This window comes from Lissotriton vulgaris, chromosome 2_1, assembly GCF_964263255.1.
Source record: "Lissotriton vulgaris chromosome 2_1, aLisVul1.2, whole genome shotgun sequence".
NCBI lineage: Eukaryota > Metazoa > Chordata > Amphibia > Caudata > Salamandridae > Lissotriton > Lissotriton vulgaris.
In genome coordinates this window covers 2,087,611,073-2,087,636,928 of record NC_141687.1, presented here as the reverse complement: position 1 = coordinate 2,087,636,928, position 25,856 = coordinate 2,087,611,073, and the positions used below count along the sequence as shown (strand labels likewise).

At 40.7% G+C, this 25,856-nt stretch overlaps 1 protein-coding gene across 1 annotated transcript in view; it reads right to left on the bottom strand.

The window, feature by feature from the left end:
* Nucleotides 1-25,856, bottom strand: part of LOC147733753 (protein unc-13 homolog B-like) — a 1,057,263-nt gene that overhangs the window by 715,397 nt on the left and 316,010 nt on the right. The window contains exon 5 of the mRNA XM_086958318.1: nt 4,262-4,385. Coding sequence (XP_086814444.1) covers nt 4,262-4,385 — 124 coding nt within the window. The remainder of the gene's footprint in view (nt 1-4,261; nt 4,386-25,856) is intronic.

The following is a 25,856-nucleotide window of genomic DNA, read 5'->3' as shown; positions in this document are numbered from 1 at the left end:
TTCATCTCCTTCCAATTTCGAGTCAAAGCTTGCAAACAGTGTTGGTGAATTGTCAAATAATTGAACCAATGAAAATATTGAACCAGACATAGAGGCCTATTAGGATGGCGGACGGACCTGCGTTCGTCCGCCACCCCGATGTGGAGGGACCGTCCGCAGGGGCAGTGGCGTTCCCTCCATAGGAATTAGGATGTGACTGCCACCCTGGCGGTCACATCCTGTATATTTAACATTGCGGCGGGTGCTGCTTAAAGCAGCACCCGCCGCAAAGTTAAAAATGCATGCACAAAGCGGCAGGCACCGCTCGGTGCCTGCCGCTTTGTGCATGCACATGCAGGGGGTACCATAGGTACCCCCCATGTGCACCCACCAACCCCCAACATCCTGCAAGGGGCCCCCAGAAGCAAAGGTCCACATGCTTTTCCACTGCGGAATATCCGCCGCGGAAAAGCATGTCTCCGCACCCATCATAATATGGCTGGCGGTGTCTTGCAGACAACACCACCATATTGTGGTCCACACCCCGTGGATCAGCGGCGGATGGACCTGCCGTACGCCGCTGATCCCACCACCATCATAATCTGGCGGTGGGTGTTTTCATGGACTGCGGCGGTGAATACGCATCCTCCGGTCCGGCGGTGGCTTCCACCTAAGCATGGGCGGAAAATCCGTTTCGCTTGCGGATTTTGCGGATTTTCGGTAAATTCGCAAAATCCGCAAATCCGCGAGCAGCGGATTTTATGGCTTGCTCGCACTGTTCGCGTGAGTTCGCGGCTTCCCAGTACAACTTCGCGCCCCACGAATAAGCGCTAACTTGCAGAAATACGATCTTAGCAAAACTGAAACTACTTACCAGGTTCAAAAGTTCAGGCTCATCATTAGTAGCCATTTCCTGTAGTGCTTCCTGAGGGGCCCCTCCAGAGTTCAGTTGCCAGTTGCAACTATTATGTGACCCTGCTCTGAACCTCAGAATAGTTACACATATGCCACAAAGGTCCTGAATTACAGCTAAGGGAGACAAGCAGGAGCCAGGCTGGAAGTTCAAATCCATTAATCAGCCCCTAATTCATTATTGTCAGTTGGGGCAGGGCAGGTGTTGTAACTAATTTTGCAACAATAAAAGCACTTAGCAAGTGCAAAAGATCACTAATCAGGAAGCACTAAGGAAGCAGGTGCCAGCTAAAAAAATATTCTGTGACACATTAATCAGCCCCAAATTAATTCAGGTCACTTGAGGCAGGGAAGGTGTGCTTTGCTTTGCCACAATAATGTACACTGACTGGACAACCAGAGGGTGCTGTGATGAAACAGAGGGTGGCATGGGTGGGCCAGAGGGTGGCATGAGTAGTCAGAGAGTGGCAGTGGTGACAGAGAGTGGCAGTGATGAAGAAGAGTGTCCCAAACAGGCTGGACACGTAGAAACAACAAGTTCGCGAAACTTGCGACCCGACAGGTAAGTTCGCGTTTGCGAAATTGTACAAAACCCTCGCGAACTGGCAGAAACCCGCGCGAACACAAAAAAAAAATCCGCAAATTCGCGAGAATTCGCGGATTTTGCGGATTGCAAGTTCGCAAATCCGCAAAATTCGCGAACGCGAGATTCGCAAAATTCGCCCATGCTCACTTCCACCGGCCTGGAGGATGCGGATTCACCGCCATCATAATCGACCCCATTGTCTTTGTTCATTTCTGAATTTCAAAAGTTACTCCATCAAGCTGGAAAAATCAATTTGACACTTCTAATGCATTAACATTTGAATCCCTTCTGAAAACAATTGAACGCAATGAAATTGCTCATTTCCACGTTAATTCTCTCACCTGTAAGTATCTATTGCACAGCCAATTCACAAGTAACTGTAGTACCAAGTCCACATTCCACAATGTTTGATAATTTGCTTCAAGTGGTTTTTTAACGGAATCTGTTTCATCACTCCAATTACTGACATTACATTTTGTAATGAATGGTAAACAGTCACTACAACGGGGCCGTTTCCACGCATAGCCTTAACTATGCATGCATTACAACACATGCGTGGTTACCACGCATAGCATTTACCACGCATTCCTTTACTACGAGATCCATAGTAAAGGCATGTGCATTAAAGGTACAATTAAAAAAGGGGGCTTGGGCGGTCTCCCCCCAAAAAAACACACCTGTTTAAAAAAGGGGGCTTAGGGGGTCTCCCTCCCAAACAAAACGCACCTGTTTCCGTCGCCTTCACAGTCAATAAAGATTGATTGTTGAAAGATGTGTAGGCAATCTGAGTTGTTAGAGGAAACGGAAAGACACTTACACTTACACTTTACAACGTACAACGCACGTAGGAAGAGCATGGAGAGGTCGTGGAGAGTTAAGGGGAATTTTAGTTAAAAAAATAATTAAGGGATGAGGGGGTCATGTCACGCAGGGGTACATTTTTAGGGTTCAGAGGAGGGGTATTTGATAGAAGGGGATATGGGTGGGGAAATCACGCAGGGCAAGATTAATAGTGTTCCAGGCAGGGGTATTTCTTAGAAGGAATTGGGGAGAAGGTACTTTTTCTTTGTAACTTGCATAGTAAAATACATCCAAATGTGCCTTGAGGATGAAGTGAGAGGTATTGTTATATCGGACTGTATTGTACAATGAATTCAAACAGATCATTCTTGAAAGTAAACTGCATATAAATGCAGCATGTGCCATCTAGTGGAGACAATAGATTCTTGTAACACAGCTGAATCCCATCGCTGAATTGAAGCAAGGATCGGAGAAAACCTTTACCATGAATATGCCATTATCATGCATGGTTTTACAACGAATATCGTTGTGAAGGTATGCGTGGTAAAGGCATTTTCGTGTTAAAGGTTATGCGTGGTAATGGCATTCGCGCTGTATCGCATGAGTAGTAAAGGCATGCGTTGCAATGGAATGCGTTGTAACATCATACAACCGTAATGGATGACCTGCTGTCACTGTTGACCTATAATATAGTTCAGTATTCTGTAAGACAATACTTTCTCAAATAACTCTGCTAGGAAGTTTGCCACCTCTATTTCATCTGCCTCCATGGGATCCAAGTCGCTCTCCATGCACCAACATAACCAATTAGCTAGGTGAGTCTATGGGGCACATGTATCATTGTGAATACTGGTCGCAAAGGGGCAGATTAGCAGAATCTTTGCGACCAGTATTTTTGCATTTGGGATGCATCAACCCAAATGCAATCTCGCAATTACGTAAGCACAATTTTTTAGATTACCTAAATTGCGAATGCATTTAGGGAATCTACAATAGCAATTCCCTAAATACAATGCATGATGCACTTTAAAATTGTGATTTTTCAATTTGGGATCGCACATTACCATCAATTTAAAGTTGATAGCAATTTGCAAAAACTTTGAAAAAAGCACAAAAGTGAATTTTTCAAAGTGTCATGTTGCACCCACACATGCCCTTGGGGCATGTGTGGGTGAAACATGTGATAACATGCAAATTTCAGAGAGGCATCAGGGTGGCTTTTTGGCCTCCTTACACCCTTGAAATTACATGTGCAATTTGCGAGTTCCTATTTGGTACTCGCAAATTGCGCTTGCAATACCCATTCATCCCTAAGGGGCCTCAAGGCCGATAGGAATGAATGGGAAGCTATTCCTTAATTGCGAATCGCAATTCACAATTAAGGAATTTTGCGAAACCTACATGCACAGGAAATTGCGATTCCATAATTGCAGTTCCCTAATAATCGCAATTATGGAATCGCAATTGCCTACAATGATGCATGTGCCCTATATCTTTTGTTCCAGTGATCTTTTATACCTATAAATGTTTATGTGACTTTACACGCTTCTTCCAAAACATAGAGAAGGTGGACTTAGAGCCATGATAGTGATTATGAGCATCACTTGCATTGAATGGAAAGCATTGGCAAACACAATTGTCCGGCTATTAATGTGCTAAAGCATGCAAACACAGGAATGAACAAATACTCCTTTGCATGTGTTAGCACATTAAAACCAGACCTATGGGCTTTGCTGATGCTTGCGATTCCCGAGACGTCTTCATTCAGTTAGCCTGTCCCAAATTTATTTGAGGCTGAAGGGGTGCCATATTCATAAGCAATCAGTACACAAGACGAAATCTGTTAACAGAAGTTAATATAATTTAACATTTTCATTTCTTTTGCGAGACAATATACAGTATATTAGTCCACGGCAAGAATTATTCTTTCTTACATCAACAAGGGGACAGAATTTAGAAAAACTGGTGAAATATTCAACTCACCCGAAGGCAATGCAAAGTACATGTCGAGCAGTATTTCATGCTGTGCCGACATTTTATCCCCGCCTTTTTGATTTCCATTTGAAGTAATGTTGGTATGTAAAGTCCACCATCTACCATCTCCTTCCTGCAAAATAGTAAGACTGCCTGTTAAACATTTTGCAGCAGTAATTTATACATTACAATGCACTGTAATTCTTCAACCTAGAATACTAATAATGCATTTATTTCATCAGTATTTAAAGAAGTCAATAAATATTTAGAGAAAATCAAGTAAATAAAAAACATACCCAGGTCAGAAAAGTATATGCACTAAAATTCACTGTTGGCTAGTGTATTTTCTATTGCAGGCCTGGATTTCAAAAACGTTGGCCGAGGTTGCAGAAATTCAAATGAGCCATCTTAACAACAGGGCTAAGATCATGCTTTTAGTGACTGAACAACTTCCATGTCCAACCATGGTGACAAAAATATGTGCATCTCCAATCCGATTATTAAAAAGGTCACCATCTTCATACTATTTCATCTTAATAATATCCTCTGTCATGTATAAGCTCAAACGTTGACTTCTTCATTATAAATTTAGCATGACATGTGTGAATAATTTTTGTATAATACATTTGAAATACTAGTTTCCTTTGGCATGCCAAAGGACATGATTTGTTCTTTTATTTAGCTGATTTTCTTTGCCTATATAGATCGTTTGCAAATCAAGTTCTTTTAGTTGTCACCATAATTAGTTTGAATTGTACTTGAATACTTTGATTAACAACAAGTGCCCATACTCCAATTCTATTTCCTTGACTCAGAATTTACATAACAAGCCATCACCAGCGACAACTCCTCTGCTAGGGTGGAGGAGTGTCGCTCCCCCGCGCATCACTTTAAGAAACGTAAAAATTAAATAGGTTTAAAACCCATTTTGTTATCATTTTATTTAGCTTGTACTGGGGCTTGAGGGTTGGGGCGGGGCCAGAGTGATGATATGCTGGAGGGGGAGCGGTGGGCTCTACCTACAATGCACCTCTGGTATTTGGCCGGCCCTTTCAGGAGTAATTGAAGCTCTCTCCAACCCCAGCTGCATTGCTGAGGGTGGAGTTTGCCTGGGAGTGCACAACATCAGCGCTTAGACCAATCCTGACGCTGCTCTCATGAGATCAGCGTCAGGATTGGCAACAGGGCAAGCTGGGAGCCTGGGCCTGCCTGCAGAGGCGGAGTGGAGCAGATGAGCATGACACGTTGCTGGAGAGCAGCAGGTATTTTTTTTTTTGTCTCCTTTGTCTCCCGGCTCCCTGGCCCCACCTCATTTCCAAAATACAAGCTGCTCGAGGGCATCACCACATCATAGAAACCGGAACTTTCCTTAGTGGTTCTTAACTTTTTGACTTCTGTGGACACCAACTGAATGTTTACTGAAATTAAGGGACCTCCACTGAGTCATTATTGGAAGTAGGGGTGGGCGTAGTTCGCGTAGTAGCGCTACGCGAAGCTACGCGAAGTGCACTTTGCACTACGCAACCTTCACGTAGCACTACGCGAGCTGCGTAGTAGCATGTTCGCACTGTGCAAGATGCGTTTTCAATGATTGCACAGTGCGGACAAGCATCCGGCACTGTGCAATCATTGAAAACGGCATCTTGCACAGTGCGAGCTGTAGTTTTCTGCTGCTCGAGTAGATTATTACTCAAGCTGCAGCTTTCTCAACGCGAACTGGTAGTTTGTCATTGAGAGCGGTCGCGAGCATGCACAACCACTCACAATGAGAAACCTTACCTCCCTGCGTTGAGAATCTCGCCGGGATTTAATTTTGCTTGTTTGTGGTCGCGAGCATGACGTTCAGGACCGCGAAAAACCAAAAAAATGAGCGCTGCACTACGCTACGCTGCACTACGCATGTTCGCACTGTGCTACTGCACTGCACGTGCTAGCGTAGTGTGAAGTTGCGCAAACTTCTCAAACTCCGCGAGCGTAGCGTAGTGCTTCGCCCAGGCCTAATTGGAAGCTGGAGTGCCCCGGCCTAAGCTACTTCCATGATTTGAACTTCGAACCAATACACACATATTCAAAATATGTATACACCAAACAAATGCTCAAATATTTAAAAATGTAGCTTAATTCACAATCAAATAAAGAAATAGTTTTCACATTTTCAGTTTTGCATCTACTCTATCAATTTTATTGTATTTATTTTAATATTATTTAATTCAGTAACATAGTGGTGGACCCCCTGAGTAAGTCTCACAGGCCCGCTGGGGTCCTCGGAACACGGGTTAAGAACCACTGATCTGCCTGAAAACGAATTGACATAATTTCTCTTCAGGGGTACCTATAAGGGACCAACTCTTCACAGAAGTCCACAGAGTCATTGACCACAACATCCTTACTAATTATGCTGAAAGCTAGGCATGCAATAGGAAGGGCAGAGGCGAAGTCTACAATCAGATTGATGTGATTAGCACTAACTAAACATAGCCTTAACGCCTTGTAGCTTCTTAGGGGGTTGTTATGAGTACGGCAGTCCGACCACAACAGCTGATCTGCCCGCCATATTATGAGTGTGGTCGTGGTGGTCATAACATAATTCGGCCGGCAGGTTCACCAAAGGCTTGGTGGTCTTCCTGAGACTGCCGCTGTGGCATTCTAAACTTGTAATAAGGCAGTAGTTTCAGTTCTAACATTATGACAATTTACAAAGTTGGTACGACCGGCAGTGATCACTCATCAAGATAGCCAGTCAGAAAGGCACAAAGGAGGAAGGACTGGACCCAGGTGCCATCAAAATGCTAAATACATATATTAAAGAAAGCCAACAAGCACTGAATGCTAAAAAAGAAACAAGCAGTGCACCTATAGGAGCACGGCTTAAAAAGGCAGTGATAGCCAACTCCAACAATACAACAGGATAGCTAAAGATGCCAAAGGCGGCCTCAAGCAGAGACTCCACATACAGTGACAAAGAGAGCACGCAAGCCAGGACCAGGATGCTGCAGAAAATAGGCTGCCACCAGGGATCGAAAATCTCAGTGCAAACAAAAACAGAAATAGAGGGGAGAGATAAAATTACAGCACCTTCCACACAGAGGAGAGATACATAGAGTGGAGGAATGCCAAGCAAGAAGGACATGAAGCAAACTAAGACACAGTGCTATGGCCTCAAAATAAACCAAAAATGAACCACCCATGGGGAGCACAAGGGAAAGTCCAGAAACAGCCTCAATGTCACACCCAAAATGGAGACACTAAAAGTCACTCCAATGCCCTTTTCGATAGGTATGTACTATACGAATTCCAAATCCATTACATTATATTACAACCATACATAACTTGATACATATATACATTACATTACATTACATTAATTACCACACACAGGGGCACAGATGCTTAACAAAAGGCAATGAGTCCTTGAGATAGTGCAGCATTCCACTAAATCCAAATCCATCAGGTATCACCATTGACATCACAAACAAGGATGTGGCTTGAAATCTGTCACAAAGTGAAGGATTCTTCCAAAGTGATATCAAAGAGGAAATCATAATCCTAGCCATAATCCATATCCGAAGCTAGCTAAGGAAAGGGGATACACTGAGCCAAGCACCTCACAACACACCAAACTCAGATGGTATCATGTGGGCTCACACGTAGTCAGCAAGATTCAGATGACGGCTTTGCAGGGTCATAAAGAGCCAATAAAAAACGGAAAATAAGTCACAGCAGAGGCACTGTGCTAGTTGCTTTTCTACAGAGTGTGGATACACCTCATGTTCAATGGACAGGGATGAGAAAGTTATAATGTAATGTGTATTGAATTGTTGCAAGGTATTATGATCAAAATAAGCATTTCCAAAGAAATCTAAAGGCCCGATTACGACTTTAGTGGTGTGGTGCCAGGTCTGCCCCACCGATGCAAAGCCATGGTCAGACCGCCTACCAGATAAGGAGTTCTATCCTGTCTGGTGAGCTGGTTTTTGGTGTTCCCACGGTAGTGCCTCTAAAAATGAGCATAGCAATGGGAATAATCAAAACTGTTCCTGCACGTCAAGAATTGAAGTCCATACCATGCAAGGACTGGGGCACATGCATATGTGCTCCCCTGTGTGCATCTTTATGCAAGGCTCGCTTTATTTCCTCTCCGCCACAGTATTTATGGAGGAGGAATCTCCATGACACTGCCAGCAGTGAGGAAACTCGTAATATGCTTTGGGGACTGCAGCTGTCTCCCAAGCATTTTGCAGCTTCCTGACCGCTGCAACAGAGCCCGGTAGCTGTGGCTCAGCCTTAATGGTGTGATTGCAATCAGGGCCTTAATTGTTCATGGATGCCTAGAACCATTGGAATCCTAGGTGAGTTATTTTTCTAAACTTTCAATATTGGCCTAGCCTGTTATGCAAATATAAATATAAAGATATATTAGGTATATTATATATAATACATTAGATAGTATTAGTTAATAGTGCTGTCGATGTCACTACCAGGAGTGAACATATGCAAGTATCAGTTCAAATTACGAGATTAATGAGAGGCTGTACCAATCTGGGACACTATGCATATCAGGGCCAAACCTGAACTTTTAGCTTCTACTATAAATGCTTGATCAAGTGTATGGGGATTTACAATTAGTCCCAATATAAAGGTCTTGGGAGCTGTGTCCAGGAATGTTAAACATTTCAGTTTAAAAGACAAATATCTCTTTCCATGACAATTTATGGTAATTGAGATTAACCCAGAAAACGCATGGACAAACCTGTGATAAACATTTACAGTGCTTTGAAATAATTTTTTCAATTTTATCAGACACAGCTGAGAGACTTATTGATTTCATTTACTTTATGCAACCACATTGAATGTTATATTGGAGATCCTAGCACTCATTTATGATCATATTTAGAGTACTGCCCTTGTCAGATAAGGAGAAAAAACAAAAGGAGGATGTAACCTTATATACTAAAAACACTCAGTTGCACGGCTGAATTCTTTTTAGGTTTCTCCTGTACAGCACGCATGCACTGTCAGCGAATTCTCTAAAACTATCATACAGCCCACCGAATACTTAATGTTACTTACCATTGGCTGGCTCCCACATCGCTCTATTCTTCTTGCTGCAGATTGGTCAGAACCTTCTGTTGCTTCCAATTTCTCTTCACTGCTAGCTGATATCCAGATACCTGGAGCTTGGACCAAGTACAATTCCATTCTCTGCAGCCAGTGCCCCTCCATTGGACGCAGCTTGTGCAGGTACTTGTTTCCATTTTAATGAGACACTCCTTAAGAATGCATGTCTTTCTAGCCTCTGTCTACCCCTTTTATGCCCTCCCACCTCCACTCCCGTCCTTATGTATGTTGACATGGAGCAGTCGTTGAAGGAAGTCTGGTACAGCTGAATGATTTGTGCAGCCGATGTTTATCACTGCATCTTAGTATATTTTTAAATGTGTGAGTTTGGCATTTTGGAGAATCAATGTGCCACTGGATTCAAGCTAGCCTCACTGATGAAAGGTGTTACCGCAACACCGGTCCCAAGATACTTGTTTCTGGTGCAGGGAGGACCTGGCATGGCAGTTCGGGCTGGACCGTTACCTTTGGGAGCACAGTCTAGACTGATGTGTACATGACTCGGTAAAAACTGGAATGGCATTGGGGGCAAAAAAAGGCTAAGATCTCAGTACTGGGGTGAATGTTTGACATTGTTCATCATGCTGTCCATCAATTGTTCTTTATGCATTTGTCATCCCGAATGGGATGGGTATGCCCAGACATGGGTTCCTTGCTTTCAATGCTACTAGAGTTAAGCTAGCCTAGCTGATGAAAGGTGATACCCCAAAACTGGTCCCAGAAAGTAAATTTCTCGTCCAGGGAGGGCCTGGTAGTTCTAGCTGGACTGTTTGAATGGGAAGCAGAGTCAAGACTGATTTGTTTATGGCTGGGTTTAAACCGGAATTGCATTGGGAGCAAAAAAATGGATTTAGGCTGAAATCTCTGTACTGGGGGGAATGTTTTGCATTGTTCAGCATTCTGTCCATCAATTGGTTTTTTTGCATTTGTTATTCAATGTAGTGCTGCCATCTAGAGAGATCACACGTCGAACAGTCCTTAAACTTGTTAAGACTGGTGAACAGGTCTTAAGACACAACAGTCTTCCAACGAAACACACACCTGCATCTGTGTAAGCACGCCAGGACCTCATTTTGGGATAGTAAGCACGTTGCAAATGCTACAATACACAACTCAAGCAAAGGGGAATTCATTTCACAGGGATTCAAGGTCAAAAACATTTAATATTCAATTTTCATAATATACATTATATGTATGTGTGCCACATGTGCACCCATGCATATTTCAGGGTTGCTTATATATATTTTTGAGTTTCGTACATTGTTTTTGTTGTAGAGTATTGTGATATAGTAATAAGAAATACTGAAGTACTCCAAATGGATATATTAAACACATTTGGCTTCTCCAAGGATAAATTTAATAAAATCATTGGAGGAAATTAAATAATACTTAGCACACTCACCTTATCTGATGACTGGGGCACATGCATATGTGCTCCCCTGTGTGCATCTTCATGCAAGGCTCACTTTATTTCCTCTCCGCCACAGTATTTATGGAGGAGGAATCTCCATGACACTGCCAGCAGAGAGGAAACTCGTAATATGCTTTGGGGACTGCAGCTGTCCCCCAAGCATTTTGCAGCTTCCTGACCGCTGTAACAGCGCCCAGTAGCTGTGGCTCAGCCTTAATAGTGTGATTGCAATCAGGGCCTTAATTGTTCATGGATGCCTAGAACCATTGGAATCCTAGGTGAGTTATTTTTCTAAACTTTCAATATTGGCCTAGCCTGTTATGCAAATATAAATATAAAGATATATTAGGTATATTATATATAATACATTAGATAGTATTAGTTAATAGTGCTGTCGATGTCACTACCAGGAGTGAACATATGCAAGTATCAGTTCAAATTACGAGATTAATGAGAGGCTGTACCAATCTGGGTCACTATGCATATCAGGGCCAAACCTGAACTTTTAGCTTCTACTATAAATGCTTGATCAAGTGTATGGGGATTTACAATTAGTCCCAATATAAAGGTCTTGGGAGCTGTGTCCAGGAATGTTAAACATTTCAGTTTAAAAGACAAATATCTCTTTCCATGACAATTTATGGTAATTGAGATTAACCCAGAAAACGCATGGACAAACCTGTGATAAACATTTACAGTGCTTTGAAATATTTTTTTCTATTTTATCAGACACAGCTGAGAGACTTATTGATTTCATTTACTTTATGCAACCACATTGAATGTTATATTGGAGATCCTAGCACTCATTTATTATCATATTTAGAGTACTGCCCTTGTCAGATAAGGAGAAAAAACAAAAGGAGGATGTAACATTATATACTAAAAACACTCAGTTGCACGGCTTAATTCTTTTTAGGTTTCTGCTGTACAGCACGCATGCACTGTCAGCGAATTCTCTAAAACTATCATACAGCCCACCGAATACTTAATGTTACTTACCATTGGCTGGCTCCCACATCGCTCTATTCTTCTTGCTGCAGATTGGTCAGAACCTTCTGTTGCTTCCAATTTCTCTTCACTGCTAGCTGATATCCAGATACCTGGAGCTTGGACCAAGTACAATTCCATTCTCTGCAGCCAGTGCCCCTCCATTGGACGCAGCTTGTGCAGGTACTTGTTTCCATTTTAATGAGACACTCCTTAAGAATGCATGTCTTTCTAGCCTCTGTCTACCCCTTTTATGCCCTCCCACCTCCACTCCCGTCCTTATATGTGTTGACATGGAGCAGTCGTTGAAGGAAGTCTGGTACAGCTGAATGATTTGTGCAGCCGATGTTTATCACTGCATCTTAGTATATTTTTAAATGTGTGAGTTTGGCATTTTGGAGAATCAATGTGCCACTGGATTCAAGCTAGCTTCACCGATGAAAGGTGTTACCGCAAAACCGGTCCCAAGATACTTGTTTCTGGTGCAGGGAGGACCTGGCATGGCAGTTCGGGCTGGACCGTTCCCTTTGGGAGCACAGTCTAGACTGATGTGTACATGACTCGGTAAAAACTTGAATGGCACTGGGGGCAAAAAAAGGCTAAGATCTCAGTACTGGGGTGAATGTTTGGCATTGTTCATCATGCTGTCCATCAATTGTTCTTTATGCATTTGTCATCCCGAATGGGATGGGTATGCTCAGACATGGGTCCCTTGCTCTCCATACTACTAGAGTTAAGCTAGCCTAGCTGATGAATGGTGATACCCCAAAACTGGTCCCAGAATGTACATTTCTCATCCAGGGAGGGCCTGGCAGTTCTAGCTGGACTGTTTGAATGGGAAGCAGAGTCAAGACTGATTTGTTTATGGCTGGGTTTAAACTGGAATTGCATCGGGAGCAAAAAAATTGATTTAGGCTGAGATCTCTGTACTGGGGGGAATGTTTTGCATTGTTCAGCATTCTGTCTATCAATTGTTTTTTTTGCATTTGTTATTCAATGTAGTGCTGCCATCTAGAGAGATCACACGTCGAACAGTCCTTAAACTTGTTAAGACTGGTGAACAGGTCTTAAGACACAACAGTCTTCCAACAAAACACACACCTGCATCTGTGTAAGCATGCCAGGACCTCATTTAGGGACAGTAAGCACGTTGCAAATGCTACAATACACAACTCAAGCAAAGAGGAATTCATTTCACAGGGATTCAAGGTCAAAAACATTTATTATTCAATTTTCATAATATATATTATATGTATGTGTGCCTCATGTGCACTCATGCATATTTCAGGGTTGCTTATATATATTTTTGAGTTTCGTACATTGTTTTTGTTGTAGAGTATTGTGATATAGTAATAAGAAATACTGAAGTAATCCAAATGGATATATTAAACACTTTTGGCTTCTCCAAGGATAAATTTAATAAAATCATTGGAGGAAATTAAAAAATACTTAGCACACTCACCTTATCTGATGTTGATGCTGAGACATAGAATGTATTATGGAGTTTAAAGAAAAAAGTAATTTGTACGGAATTGCATTCCAATTGTTTAATAGAATACTGCAAGAAGAGCATTATTCCTATGGGCTTCAAATAAAAAACAAACCAGGTTTGTTCATAAAAATTGATGTTTAAAGTCCACTGGACACTAATAACTAACAGATGCAGCCGGGACTGGATGCTTCTAGTTATAGAGACGCCCAAGAGAAAATAATATTAGAAAAATGTATAATTGAAAATATGGAATCAAAAATAAAGGATAATCCGGGTCTGGGGGAAGCAAAAAGGAAGCTAGAAGAAATACAGAACCTTATAGGAGGATTAAAATATTATATGGTGAATAAATAGATAAATAAACTAAGGAAGGATGTTTACAGGTATAACATTGAAATAGTGTATCCTTATCTTCAAAGAGATTGCTATGATTCCGCTGCAAGAGGGTGGACAGAATAGGAAGTGAAACCCCCAAAAATTAGAGGGCCCAAAAAACATTTAACTTTCACAGATAAATTATACTACAGCACAGACTCAGAAGCGGATAATGCACAATATCAAAGAAATAGAAAAGTTGAAATGGGTCAAAACCTAGAGAATCCAATATTTTTAGCTCAACAACAGCGACACAATGCTTACCCAGTATCGAGAGGAAGGGCGAGAGGGAATTACCAACAACAACCTGCACCCTTCAGAAATCGATACATGAGAACATGCAGCCAACAGAACAGGGATTAAGTGGGGACAAAGCACCCAAAATAAACGTATCATCTAGAATACTAAATAAGGATGAGATCCTAGTATTAGAAAGAGGGCTAGGTTTTGCACCAATGCCTCCTAAATAGATCTGACGTAGAGAAGGATATATAAAACATGTTCAGAAAAGTGAGAATAAATGTTTAAAAAAAATATATACAATCCCAAAGAAAATCTGTCAGGATTGAAACCTTATCCACCTGGACCACATCAATACAAATGGTGAGCAAGCACGTAGAGATTTTCTAAAAAGTAATAGAAAAAGGGATAGAAGAATTATTTAGGAAAAAAATGAGGTATACAAATATTTTTTCCAAAGATTTAAGTAAGGCCTTAAAAAATTTGGAAGGATGTAACAATATTACCATCAAGCCTGGTGGCAGAGGAGTCAGTATAGTGGTAATGGATACCATGGACTACAACAACAGAATGTTAGCACTCCTGTCTGTAAAAGAACTCTACAGGAAATCAAGCAGTAAGGAATGGCAAAATTTGAAGGACAGGATAGTCAGGCTCTTATGTTTAGCAGGGGGGATGACTCATTATGTCAAGAGGAATATGAATTCCTCTTTAATAAACATCCAATTCTCCCTACTCTATATGGACTCCCAAAAGTACATAGAAATATCTCAGACCCCCGAATGCGACCCATTGTGTCTAGTATATATTTTCTAACTGAACCTCTAAGTAAATACGTAGATTGCTTCTTGTGCCAAAAAGTCAAATATTGAGGACACAGCTGATATGATTAAGAGGTAGAGGTTATAAACTTTGATCTTGAAAATCAATGGTTGGTATCTTTCGACATCAAGGCCTTATTAATGAATATGCCTAAAACAGATACTGTAAATATGATTCATTATATGTTACCATGTGCTAATTTCATTATAGATTGCACCGAAATTATTTTGGAGAACTATATCCTTCTGTTTATTGGTGAAGACTATTGCCAAACCCAAGGGGCCAGTATGGGTGCAACTTACGCCCCGAGTCTATCATGTCTGTATATAGGTGCTTTTGAGCAAAAGTATATATTCAATGAAATGCCACCGTTTTTTATGAAAATGTATTACATTAGTTCCGTTTCATTGATGATGTGTTTTTTATCTGGCAGGGCAATGAGAGTGAATTAGTGGCATTTATAGAGTGGGTATATTGTGGAGATTCTAATTTAAAATTCACGTCAATGATGAGCCAATCTAATTGTGACTTTATGGACATCAAAATAAAAGCTAAAAAGGGCACTTTGATCGTGGAACTTTTTACAAAACCATCAGATCATGACACCATTCTCCTCTACACAAGGAAGGATTATATGCCCTACGAACAGTCTCTTTGACTTAGAAGAAACTGTACGAATAGGGCTAATTTTGAACTTCATGCTGAAGCTCAAAAAGGAAAACTTTAAAATAGAGGACACCCCAAAAGAATAATAAAACAGGCTTATAAAAGAGTCAAATAGCATAATAGAGATAGCCTTTTTGAAACCCAAAAAAGAAGAGGATAGCAAACAAGGAACAGTATGTGTAACAAATTTCCCATGCATGAGTAATACAATTTTAAATCTAAATAATAGAAGCTGGTCACTGCTAAATGAGAAAGATAAGAAGATAATTAAGAAACCTCTATTTGCCTACTGATGTCAAAGAACAATCAGAAATTGTCTGGTGCATACATAACAGGAACCCAAAAAACTACAAAAAAGATGCATTGAAAGTAATAAGAAAATTGTAGGAAATTATACATGCAGTATCTGTGGAAAAGGTAGCCCCATAATAAGTGAAAGAGATATGGAAATAAATGGAGTGAAACACATGTTTAACACACTGATGAACTGGAGAACAAAGAATGCAATATAATTAATGATATGCCCCTGCAAAAAAGGATATGTACGAGAAATGGCAGGAGAAGTGCGAACAAGATGAAATGAACACAGATCAGCAATAAAAACTGGAAAGAAAAAAGCACCCCCCCACAGAAAATTGGTCAGAAGATGAACATAAAGTGAGTGATTTAAAATAGAAACTTTTGGGGGGACAATGAGAGGCGGAAACTTGGAGAAAAAAAGAAAGAAAAGGAAACAGCTTTATACGAGCACATGTAGCACATTTACATATGGTCTGAATAGCAGGGAGGAATGGGAAAAACTATTAAGCTAAGGAAATTGACATACAAACAAGACCAAACGACCAATAAGACAAACAATAGGCTGAGGTTTATTTTTGGGTCTTTTGGCCCATATGTATAGTATTAGAAAGTATAAAAAGTAAGTAATATGATCTCCTATTTAGTTGAATAACAACAACTACAAGATAAGGGCCCTTATGAACAAAATCTATTAATGAAGACAAAAACATTTTGATGTTAAAAGAGAGTGAGAGGGTAAAATTCCAGAATAATTCAATCATAGATTAAAGTATAAACTGACTGATCCTATGATGTCTGTGAAATGTGAAAACAAAGAACCACATAGATAATAAGTATCACTATTTCTATTGCTCTCGGTAGCGGTTTTGAACTATAACTGATAATATAACTGAGAGGATAGATAATGAGTATATGCCAACAGGAAGCTTATTTTGATGACAATATATTTTCATGTTTTATGGATTTGTATTGCATTTAGACCAAATTGTAGTGTAGTTCCTGTATTCTCAATAGGCTCTGCGCATTGGAATAATATATGCTATAGATTTGACGTAGGACTTAAGTCGACTAGGTCTCTATCGAATATATTAGACTTGTGAGGGCCAGCTAGCTCAGAGTTCACTAGAAACTTTCTCGAATACACAAGAAGGGATTTGTTTCTGACAACCGCATAAACATGACAACTTTATTTCCCCAAGAATAAAACTAATCTTCAGAGTTGTGGAAACAATAGATAGATATTTGACTCAGTCAATCGTGCAGGCTTCGTTTCATCAGAGGTGTAGAGAAAATAGAGAGACAGGCGTTTTCAATAAAAGGATTTATTGAACAGTTTTCTTTCTCATGCAAGTAAAGTGAACTGCTACAATCGTAAACTTGTTGCAAAGTATAATGCGTAAAGTAAGAAGAGTATTATATAATAATACTGCAAAAGCATTGTATGGTTTCTAAACTATAGACAAATACATACATAAATAACAAAGGCTAAAAGTACTCAACTGGTGCTTCTAAAATACGCCTACCCCAATGTACCTAACCTAAGTATAGTATGAGGGAAGAAGTAAGTGAGGTGTAGCATAGGCTTAGTTTGTCTTTGCCAAGAATCTAACCAAGATTTCTCTTTGGGTCTAATCAGCTCCGTACCTTTGTTTTAGAATGAAGGAGGTCTGGTATCTCTATCTCGGGACTCGATTTCCCAAATCCCACGAAGGGAGCTTGGAAACCCTGGAGCTGGATTCTCAGAGAGAGAAAGGACAGCTTCTGTCAGTGCTTCAGCTGGAGGGTCGTCTTCCTTCGGCACTTGCTGTAGCGAGCTGTGTCGGCAAGTAGATAGTCGAGCTTCTCCTAACCACCATGTGTCTGCTAGGGCAAGTGTAGGCATATGTATACTTTGAAGGTGCTTAGTTTGACGTAAAGTCGGACATAATAATGTCATCAAAGAACCCTGAGGGAATGATAGTTCTTTGAAAACTCCATGATTTCTAGGACAAATCAATATTCAAGCAAAGGGATGTCCCTGACTGCTGAAGCCGAGTTTTCCAAGAAATCATTGTGGCTTTTTGGAGCTAGTGGAAGTAGCCATGCCTGTATTTGGCCTGGATGGGTTATAAAAAGACAATGTGAATTATGCCTATATAAGGGCTTGAATCTGTAAATTACGCTTGGATTCTACAATGCTACACAACACCCACTCCACTTTATTATGTTCGATATTACTAAATTCTAAGCATTTAAAACATATCTAGAGCATGATGTGTTAAAAACCCCTCCCAAAACACATAAAATGCATTTGAAATGGTTGTAAACAAAAAATGAGCATTTGTGCTGTAAGCATTTAAAAAAAAACAATATTTTTATTCATAGTGTGTAGTATGACATTGAACAATGCTTATCAGAATAGGTCATGAAAAAACATTTATGAAATGGCTCTTAAATACAGAAGAAAGGTCGAGACCATTCCATGACAGAATATATACTGGTTAGGTTGTGGACAAGGTCAAATATTGTCATTTGGAAGAATTCTTGTTCTCTCAGAATAGTTCTACTTTAGGCAGATTACTTTGTGCCCCAAAAAAAATAACATTTTAGGAAAAGTCGAATCGCAGAAAAATAGAGTTTCTTAAAGTTGGAAGTTTTGTTATGAAAAGTGAAGGTCGAATACAGAGTCCTGTAGAACGCTGTGTGTTAACTTCAAAAGTCATTCTCGTTGTTAGGAGAAAACATCAAATCTTCTAAGCTGGCAAAGAAATTGTCTACCACAGTAGGTGAAAGTTGGACCACTTTATTAGGTAAACCGATTGCACAAAAATGTGAAGCATCGCTGTCAGCGTTGGCCGCATTAGCAATGTTAGAAGGAGATGGTACCTGTGTGCCTGTCAATCCACGTATCTCACAGTCAGCAGATTGCATCTGTGAGATCTCAATGAATGCCGTCATCAGGATTAGTAGCCGTTGGGGGCAACACAATGCACCGGCCATTACTGAACCAAGCAAGGTATCAACATCCATTGGCAGAGCTGATGGAAGTGTTAGACAGATGTCCAACACACATTTTTCTCCACATAGCAGGCATCGTAGAACAGGTAAGATGCAATCTTGCCAGATGGGTCGGAAGGATAGGAACCACATGGTATTCAGGTCTCGTAGACGAGCCAGGCCCAGAACCTGTATCATGCGCTCACGACACTTCATTGCCAGGAGAGTGTTCTCAATGGTAATCTGGGTGTGGTTGCTGACCGGACTTGCCATATCGGAGCAGAAGGAACAAGAATAGTATTCCAGCTACGAGTCCCAAAATGAGAGGCAGGACGCCGAACACAGAGTGAACAAAGTTTGGACTGCTTCAAAAGGTGCTAACAGTCCTGAAAAAAATGTCTTAAATACATGTACAATACCACTGGTATCAGACATGTTTAAGATACGACTTAACATTTCTACCAAATGTATTGGGCAGTTTGGGGTTAAAGGGCATGTATCTCTACAGAGGACCTTGCAACATGTAGTTCATACGTCTCTTTGGACGAGGTCAGTGGCACAGTTTGTTGTAAAAGAATGGCTTTCATTCTGCTTAAAGTATTAATTCGAATAGAAGAGATATTCAGTGAAGGCCATAACGGCGACCCCCTGTCTTAGCTTTAGGAAACAATACTTGCATACAACAAGTGTGCCTGGCTGACACAGTTACGAAACAGGCTATTCCTGGCATCATTCCACAACAGCTGTGATCAGTCAACATTATAAAGGTCCTGTTAGAAAGCTGCCTAAAAATTGGATCTATCACTGCTGCTGGAGAACCTTGCAGGTGGCTGGATAAGTTGTTTGAAGAACCATCACAGGCTCCATGCAAAATAATACCCTGGCATAAAAGTGTACCGCTTAGTGCGCTTTTGCATTGTGTACCACTAAGAAATACTTCTTTTCCCCCACTCCAACATTTGTGTGTGTATGATAATTCCCAGGTTAATTTTATGTATTCCTTACCCAACCTTTCATACACGGCAACTGGTAGATGTTTCAAACAGTATTGAAAATTGAAAATTGTGACAGGCAGAGTGATTATCCCGTGTATTATACATTCAGTTGCAGGTTTCTCTGAAACAGTTAATGGTAATCTTTCCAGTTTTTCAATGCTCAGCACCGTATACTCTGCTCCTCTTTGTGCCAAAGTGATTTGTCTATCTGTAAGGTTAAATGCAGAAAACAATGACATGGTGTTGATTAGACGCCGTGGCACATATCCAGAACGAAGATTTTGCAACGTCCAGCCTTAAAGCATTATAGAACGTAATTGCGACTGTCCATGCTGTAGCATGAGCAAGTCCTGTTCTATTATGTCTATGGCAGAGGATACCGTGCTGTCCAAAGAATAAATTCTGGATGACAGGGTCGTTAACCCATTGTCAACTACAGAGAGTGCTTTCTCTAAATTTATACGATCAATTTCTCATATTCTTTCTGCAGTCTCTGCCTGTGTCGCTTTACAAGACCCATTATAAATGGCATATATACCTGCGTATATGAAACGTTTATGACGTCGTTTCGCAGGACCTATTAAGAAGTTCTTTAAATCAACATCATCTTTAAATAAAGATAAGTGTTGTTTAACCTCTGTAAGTATGGACTTTTTGTAGCCACTCAAGGCACAGTTTTCCTATACTGTATTTTGTTACTATCCCTGGACGTTGTCTCTGGACATATCTTGGATGTGGCCTTGTTACTGTAAACCCTTGTGTCTTGTTCAGGAATCTATCTTGACAGTTATTCGTGTCTGTGAGACAGATTAACCATTTTTTCCAATCAGGATCAGTTCTGTTTTTAAGTAAAATAATTTTAACGTCAACCCCTCCCTCTGAAGTGTTTTTACTATCAGCTGTAGGTGTAGGTATGGACAGTTTGTTTAAATCTTTTATGTTGGCCAGGCCAAGGCAGGATGTCTGTTAAACAGTGTTGTTTAAAAACATAATCTGTTCAGGGATAATGCAGGCTCAAAACAAAGCTTCTATTCCCTGCAATTGCCAGTCTTTTGAGCCCCAGACAGTTTTTGTTTCTATGTTGTCTCTCCAAAAGTCGAAACCTAATGAGGACAGCTGGGCATAAAAGGCTGCTGAATAAATTTGCTTTGTATTGTTTAACATACTTTTCATTCCTGCCTTATTAACATTTTCAAAGTAAAACGTTTCAGGATTTGAGACATTAAAACCTGACAAGTATGGATATTTTTCATAGAATGTTTTTGAGCTACCCTTCAGTGGTATTGGACAGTGTTCCCATTGATTGAAAGTATAAACATTTCTAGGGTTTGCAGATTTGTGCAAGTAATGATGACCATAGTGATTATAACAACACATTTGTGCATAATCTGATGAACTTTCTAAGTATTCATGTTTTGTGAATTTAGCAGACGTCTCTAAATCTGACATAATTTTATTAACTGTCTCAAAGTTCCAATCATCAGAAAATGTGCTTGGTAAAACAAAGTCACTTAAGGAAACCTTAAATTGATGTGGAATCTTCAGCATATCTGCAGGGCCAAATATGTCATAATCAGGTCTGTCCCATGCTATACCACCTAGTATAGGAACAGCTGTGATGTTCTCTGATGTCAACTCTCTTTGTTCACGATGAGAAGATTTGTGTGGCTTCAGGAGCAAGTTGATGTTCTTACTTGCTGTGTCCATTTTACTATATCTTCCATTTATCAGCATTCCCAAAGTTAATACCATGATTAGCCAAAGTAGGAGAAAAAGTACGCCTAGTACAATCCAAAATTCACCCCATGGTGAAACCAGATACATTTGTTCAAGTTGCTGAAAGAGTTCTGTTACTTGATCTTTAAAGGCTTCATTTGCTAGCGTCGTTTCGGGCTCACTGGGATCCTCGGAAAATGTATCAAAGTTAATGAAATAGCTAGAGGCAGTTCTGTCAATTGTTGGAATAGCATCAGGATTTCTTTTAAATCACTGGTGTCTCGTTCTAATCTAGGACCCCGATCTATACTGTGACCTTATGCCCCTATACGGCTATAATCCATTCATACCCCTATAATGGCATAAACGATCAGAGCCATAGTTCAGCCACATTTCTGAAACTCGCCTCTGCAGCTCATTACAGCAGATGACACAGCAGAAGCCACTATCTTAGATTCCTAGATTACACTCCGAGTTCTTCAACAAGATAAAACTCAGCAACCTGGGAAAGCCCCGCTTGCTATGTTTTGATTAGTAATAGAACTCTAATGAGCACTGAAAGGACGATCACTTCCTAGTGACATCTTTATTGACGTCTTATATCCAAAAACGTACGTCAAACCAGGCACTTTTCAGGTATAAATATTACCAACGTTGCCTTAAGCAGATGCAATGACATCGATGATAGCGATGGTGTGGTGAACACAGGAGCAGAACAGCTGTCCCCTGCAGAGCCCAGCAGATGCAAGCAGCCCACGGACGCTGCCCCTCCTCCTCCTTGACCCGCTGAGAGAGACGCTGTCTTTTCTCCTGCCGAGAAAATCCAGGTCCGGCGTTTCCAGCCTACCCTTGCGGGTGACTGGGATATCGAGTACTGAAAGGAGATGCAAGACCTCCAACATTCTATTCCAGAGGTATGGTGTTGACTAAACCCTTAAAGAGAATTCTTGAAGTAAACCTTGGCAAAACTAACTTAACTTAAACTGCTACTTACTTACTCCCTCCCAAGTATTAGGCTTAGGTCAGGTACACTGGGGTAGGCGTAGTTAGAAGCACCAGTTGAGTATGTTAGCTAAATGTATATATGAATGTATATATTTTATTCATTTTAACCATTGTATGGCTAAGAAACCATATCAATGCTTTTACAATATTATTTCACAATCCTCATTTTACTGTACGCACTTTTTATAATAACAAGTCTTGCAATTGTGGCAATTCATTTCTCTTACACGAGAAGAAAGACTGTTCAATAAATAATACCTTTTATTGAAAACGCCCGTCTCTCTATTCTCTGCATCTTGGTGAAAGTAATCTGCACAACTGACTGAGTAAAATAACTGTCTATTGTTTCACACGACTCTAGAGATTGACTCTTATTCTAAGGAGCAAAGTTGTCATGTTTATGCGGTTGTTGGAAAACTGAATCCCTTCTTGTCTGTGCCAGGGAAGCTGATCACTTCCTATTCAGTCAAGAAAGTTTCCAGTGACCTCTGAGCTAGTTGGTAACAAATCCAATTAAGTTTAGCATAGTCAGTAGAGACCTGGAAGACTGCACTTCTACGTCTACACTGCTGTTTATGTTATTCCAATGCGCAGGGCCTATAAGGAAAATAGGAACTACACTACATGGCGCCCAACGTATGGTAAGGCGATAAAACTAACGCAAGACGTTAGAGTAACTCAGTCGTGCATTTTTCACACAGACCCTTTCTCCCGTAAATACTCCAATAGACATCTGGAGTGGGTAAAAGGTTAAAATCCGCCCGAACTTAGTAGGAAGAGATTCCTATGTAAAGCTCTGGTTTATTCAACGTTGAAGGATACAGTGTTCCAAAATATTGTGCACCTAATCTTTGTCTCCTTGGAGACCTGCTCTGCGAAACATTTCTGACAATAAAATGTCAGACACTGAAAACGGAACAGTTGATACCACAGTAAATGCGACTCAGCAGTGTCCCGATGGAATTAATGAACTGGGTGCGATAATCATCCCGGTCAACATAAGAAAAACTATAACGTTAAAACTTATAGAAAATGGACTAACCACACAAGGTGGCACAGTCGTCTTCGTGATAGAGGCACACGAATATCGGCAGACAGAGGTATTCTATTCATGGATAAAATTTCCAGCGGCAAACGCTGCAACAAACGAGTTCCACTATTACAAAATATGGGAACCACCGGATGAGTACGCTCCTTTAGAGGAGATTGAAATCCCATTAAAATACCAAGAACATCTGCTCTGGTTTAAAGGCACCCTAAAACATAATGATCATATTACCAGGCTCGGTCCACTAGGTATACCAGGAGCAACGTGGCCGGTTCTAGCCAGCTACACACCACATCCGGACATTGCAAAAATGTCATAAGAAGAGCTGTTAGTACAGCTAAAAACATTATTTAAAATACATAGACAATTAGTTCAATATGTAATGCGGACTGCAACAGTCCAAACAACTGTTAATGTCCCACAGCTGACCCCTCATCAGGGGAACACAAATAAAATTACACCACAGAACATACAATCATGTCTTGGTAAAACACCTATAAAACGGGAACAAATTCCTTTCTGGCTAGCGCAGAAAATTACTCAAATAGAGGCAGTATTTCCGAATACTACCCCTATAGAGAAACACAGAATCCTGACCATCTGCCTTCCAATGGGGGTCGCACCACACGTGGAGGACTGTGACACTTGGGGTACAGTCTTTGCTTCCATTTACACAAAAACACATGGTGTTCCGTCCATGGCGGTAATACCAGATGTGCTAAAACAGATTCAGAATGAATACGGTCCAGAACCTGCTTTAACTCTTGGTATGAAATTACTGAAAGACTTCAAGCAGGTCTCGGCTATATTACTACCGAATATAAAAGGAGAAGCAGCATCTGTGCCGATCCGCCAGAAATTACAGGAAACAGATATAACAGATCAACCAATTGAGCTTGCCAGAATTATAGAGAAATGCTATGAAGAATTAGGTAGAGACAGCTTGGGTAGGAAACCGGTGAAACCCCAACTACTCAAAAATCCCTGAAAAATTATTTATTAAAAATAATTCAAACACTCCTAAAAAGAACTGGGATGGAAATAAACAATCCACTCCCATGGAAAAAGTTTTCCAGTCCACAGGAAGGTCTCCTCGACGGAGGGAAAGAACTCCGACTCGGGAACACCAGTCTCCCCAGAGGGAGCCCTCTGAGAAAAGATATGACCTTAGAAATAGGGATAATTTGAAGAAGCGTGACAGATATCAAAGTATTGATACACGTCCCTCTCGATCTTTTTCGCAGAAATCGGAAAGAAGAGGACGGTCAGACCCCGGAGAGCACACCAAGTCCAAAGACAAGGAACCTGCTCAAAGTAAAAAATCACAATTTCCAAAAAAGAAGGTAGCCAGTATTAGAGTAATCGAACATGCCGAGAATACTGAGGACACAGTTGAAAAACGGGGAGTGGGCACAGACAATGCTAGACAATGCAGCAGAAATCACCATAGCTCGCAAGATCCTGATGAGTCATCTGGAGACAGTGGACACGAATGAATACATTCAAGTGGAAACTGCCGACACCAGAGTTAGCGAACCTCATAAGATATACTAAATAACACTGCGTATAGAGGGAGATAAGACTAGGAAAATAAGGGGTCTATTTTGGGATAAACTCTCAAAAGGCTATGACATCCTGTTAGCTGAAAAAGATTGTCCCCCGAAGTTTGTCAGGGAGTGCCCTCATGGGGAAGAAATGATTATGCCTGCCTTCTCGAATCACATTGCGATTCACACTAAATATATATATGCGAGGAAATGGGCAGTAGCCCAGGCACCAGCATTATACAAGAATCATGTAGGATGGGATGAGGACTCTCCTCCTCACAAAATCCAGTTAAAAAGTCAACCGACTGCACAAAGGCAGTATCCAATTACGCAAGAAACTAAAAAACAAGTCAGGGAGATTTTAGATCAACTTGAATACCAGGGGGGTGATTGAAACATGCACCTCTCAAATGAACAATCCTTTGTTTCCTGTCTCCAAACCGGACGATTCATATCGTCTAGTCTTGGACTACAGACACCTTAACTCATGTTGCAAAACATTTGCAGTGCAAAATTCCCATAGTGCTGCACTAATGAATAATATAGTTCGGAAAAAATATAAAACGACATTAGACATATCTAATGGATTCTTTTGTCAAAATATTGCACCAGAAAGTAGGTACTTGACCGCTTTCTCAGCAATGGGGTCACAGAAAAAATTTCTGTAGGCTCCCACAGGGATTCAAGAACATCCCAGGACTATTCTCAGCCAGAGTAACAGAGTTACTACAAATGTATGATGATGAGGCATTATCTTATGTAGATGATATCTATCTCACAGACGACGACTTGGAGACTCACTTGAAAAAAGTGAACACCATAATACTTGGGTTTGCTGCAGAGGGTTACAAATTCAACTTTAAGAAGTCAAGAATTGCCCATCTGACAGTCTTATTTTTAGGATAC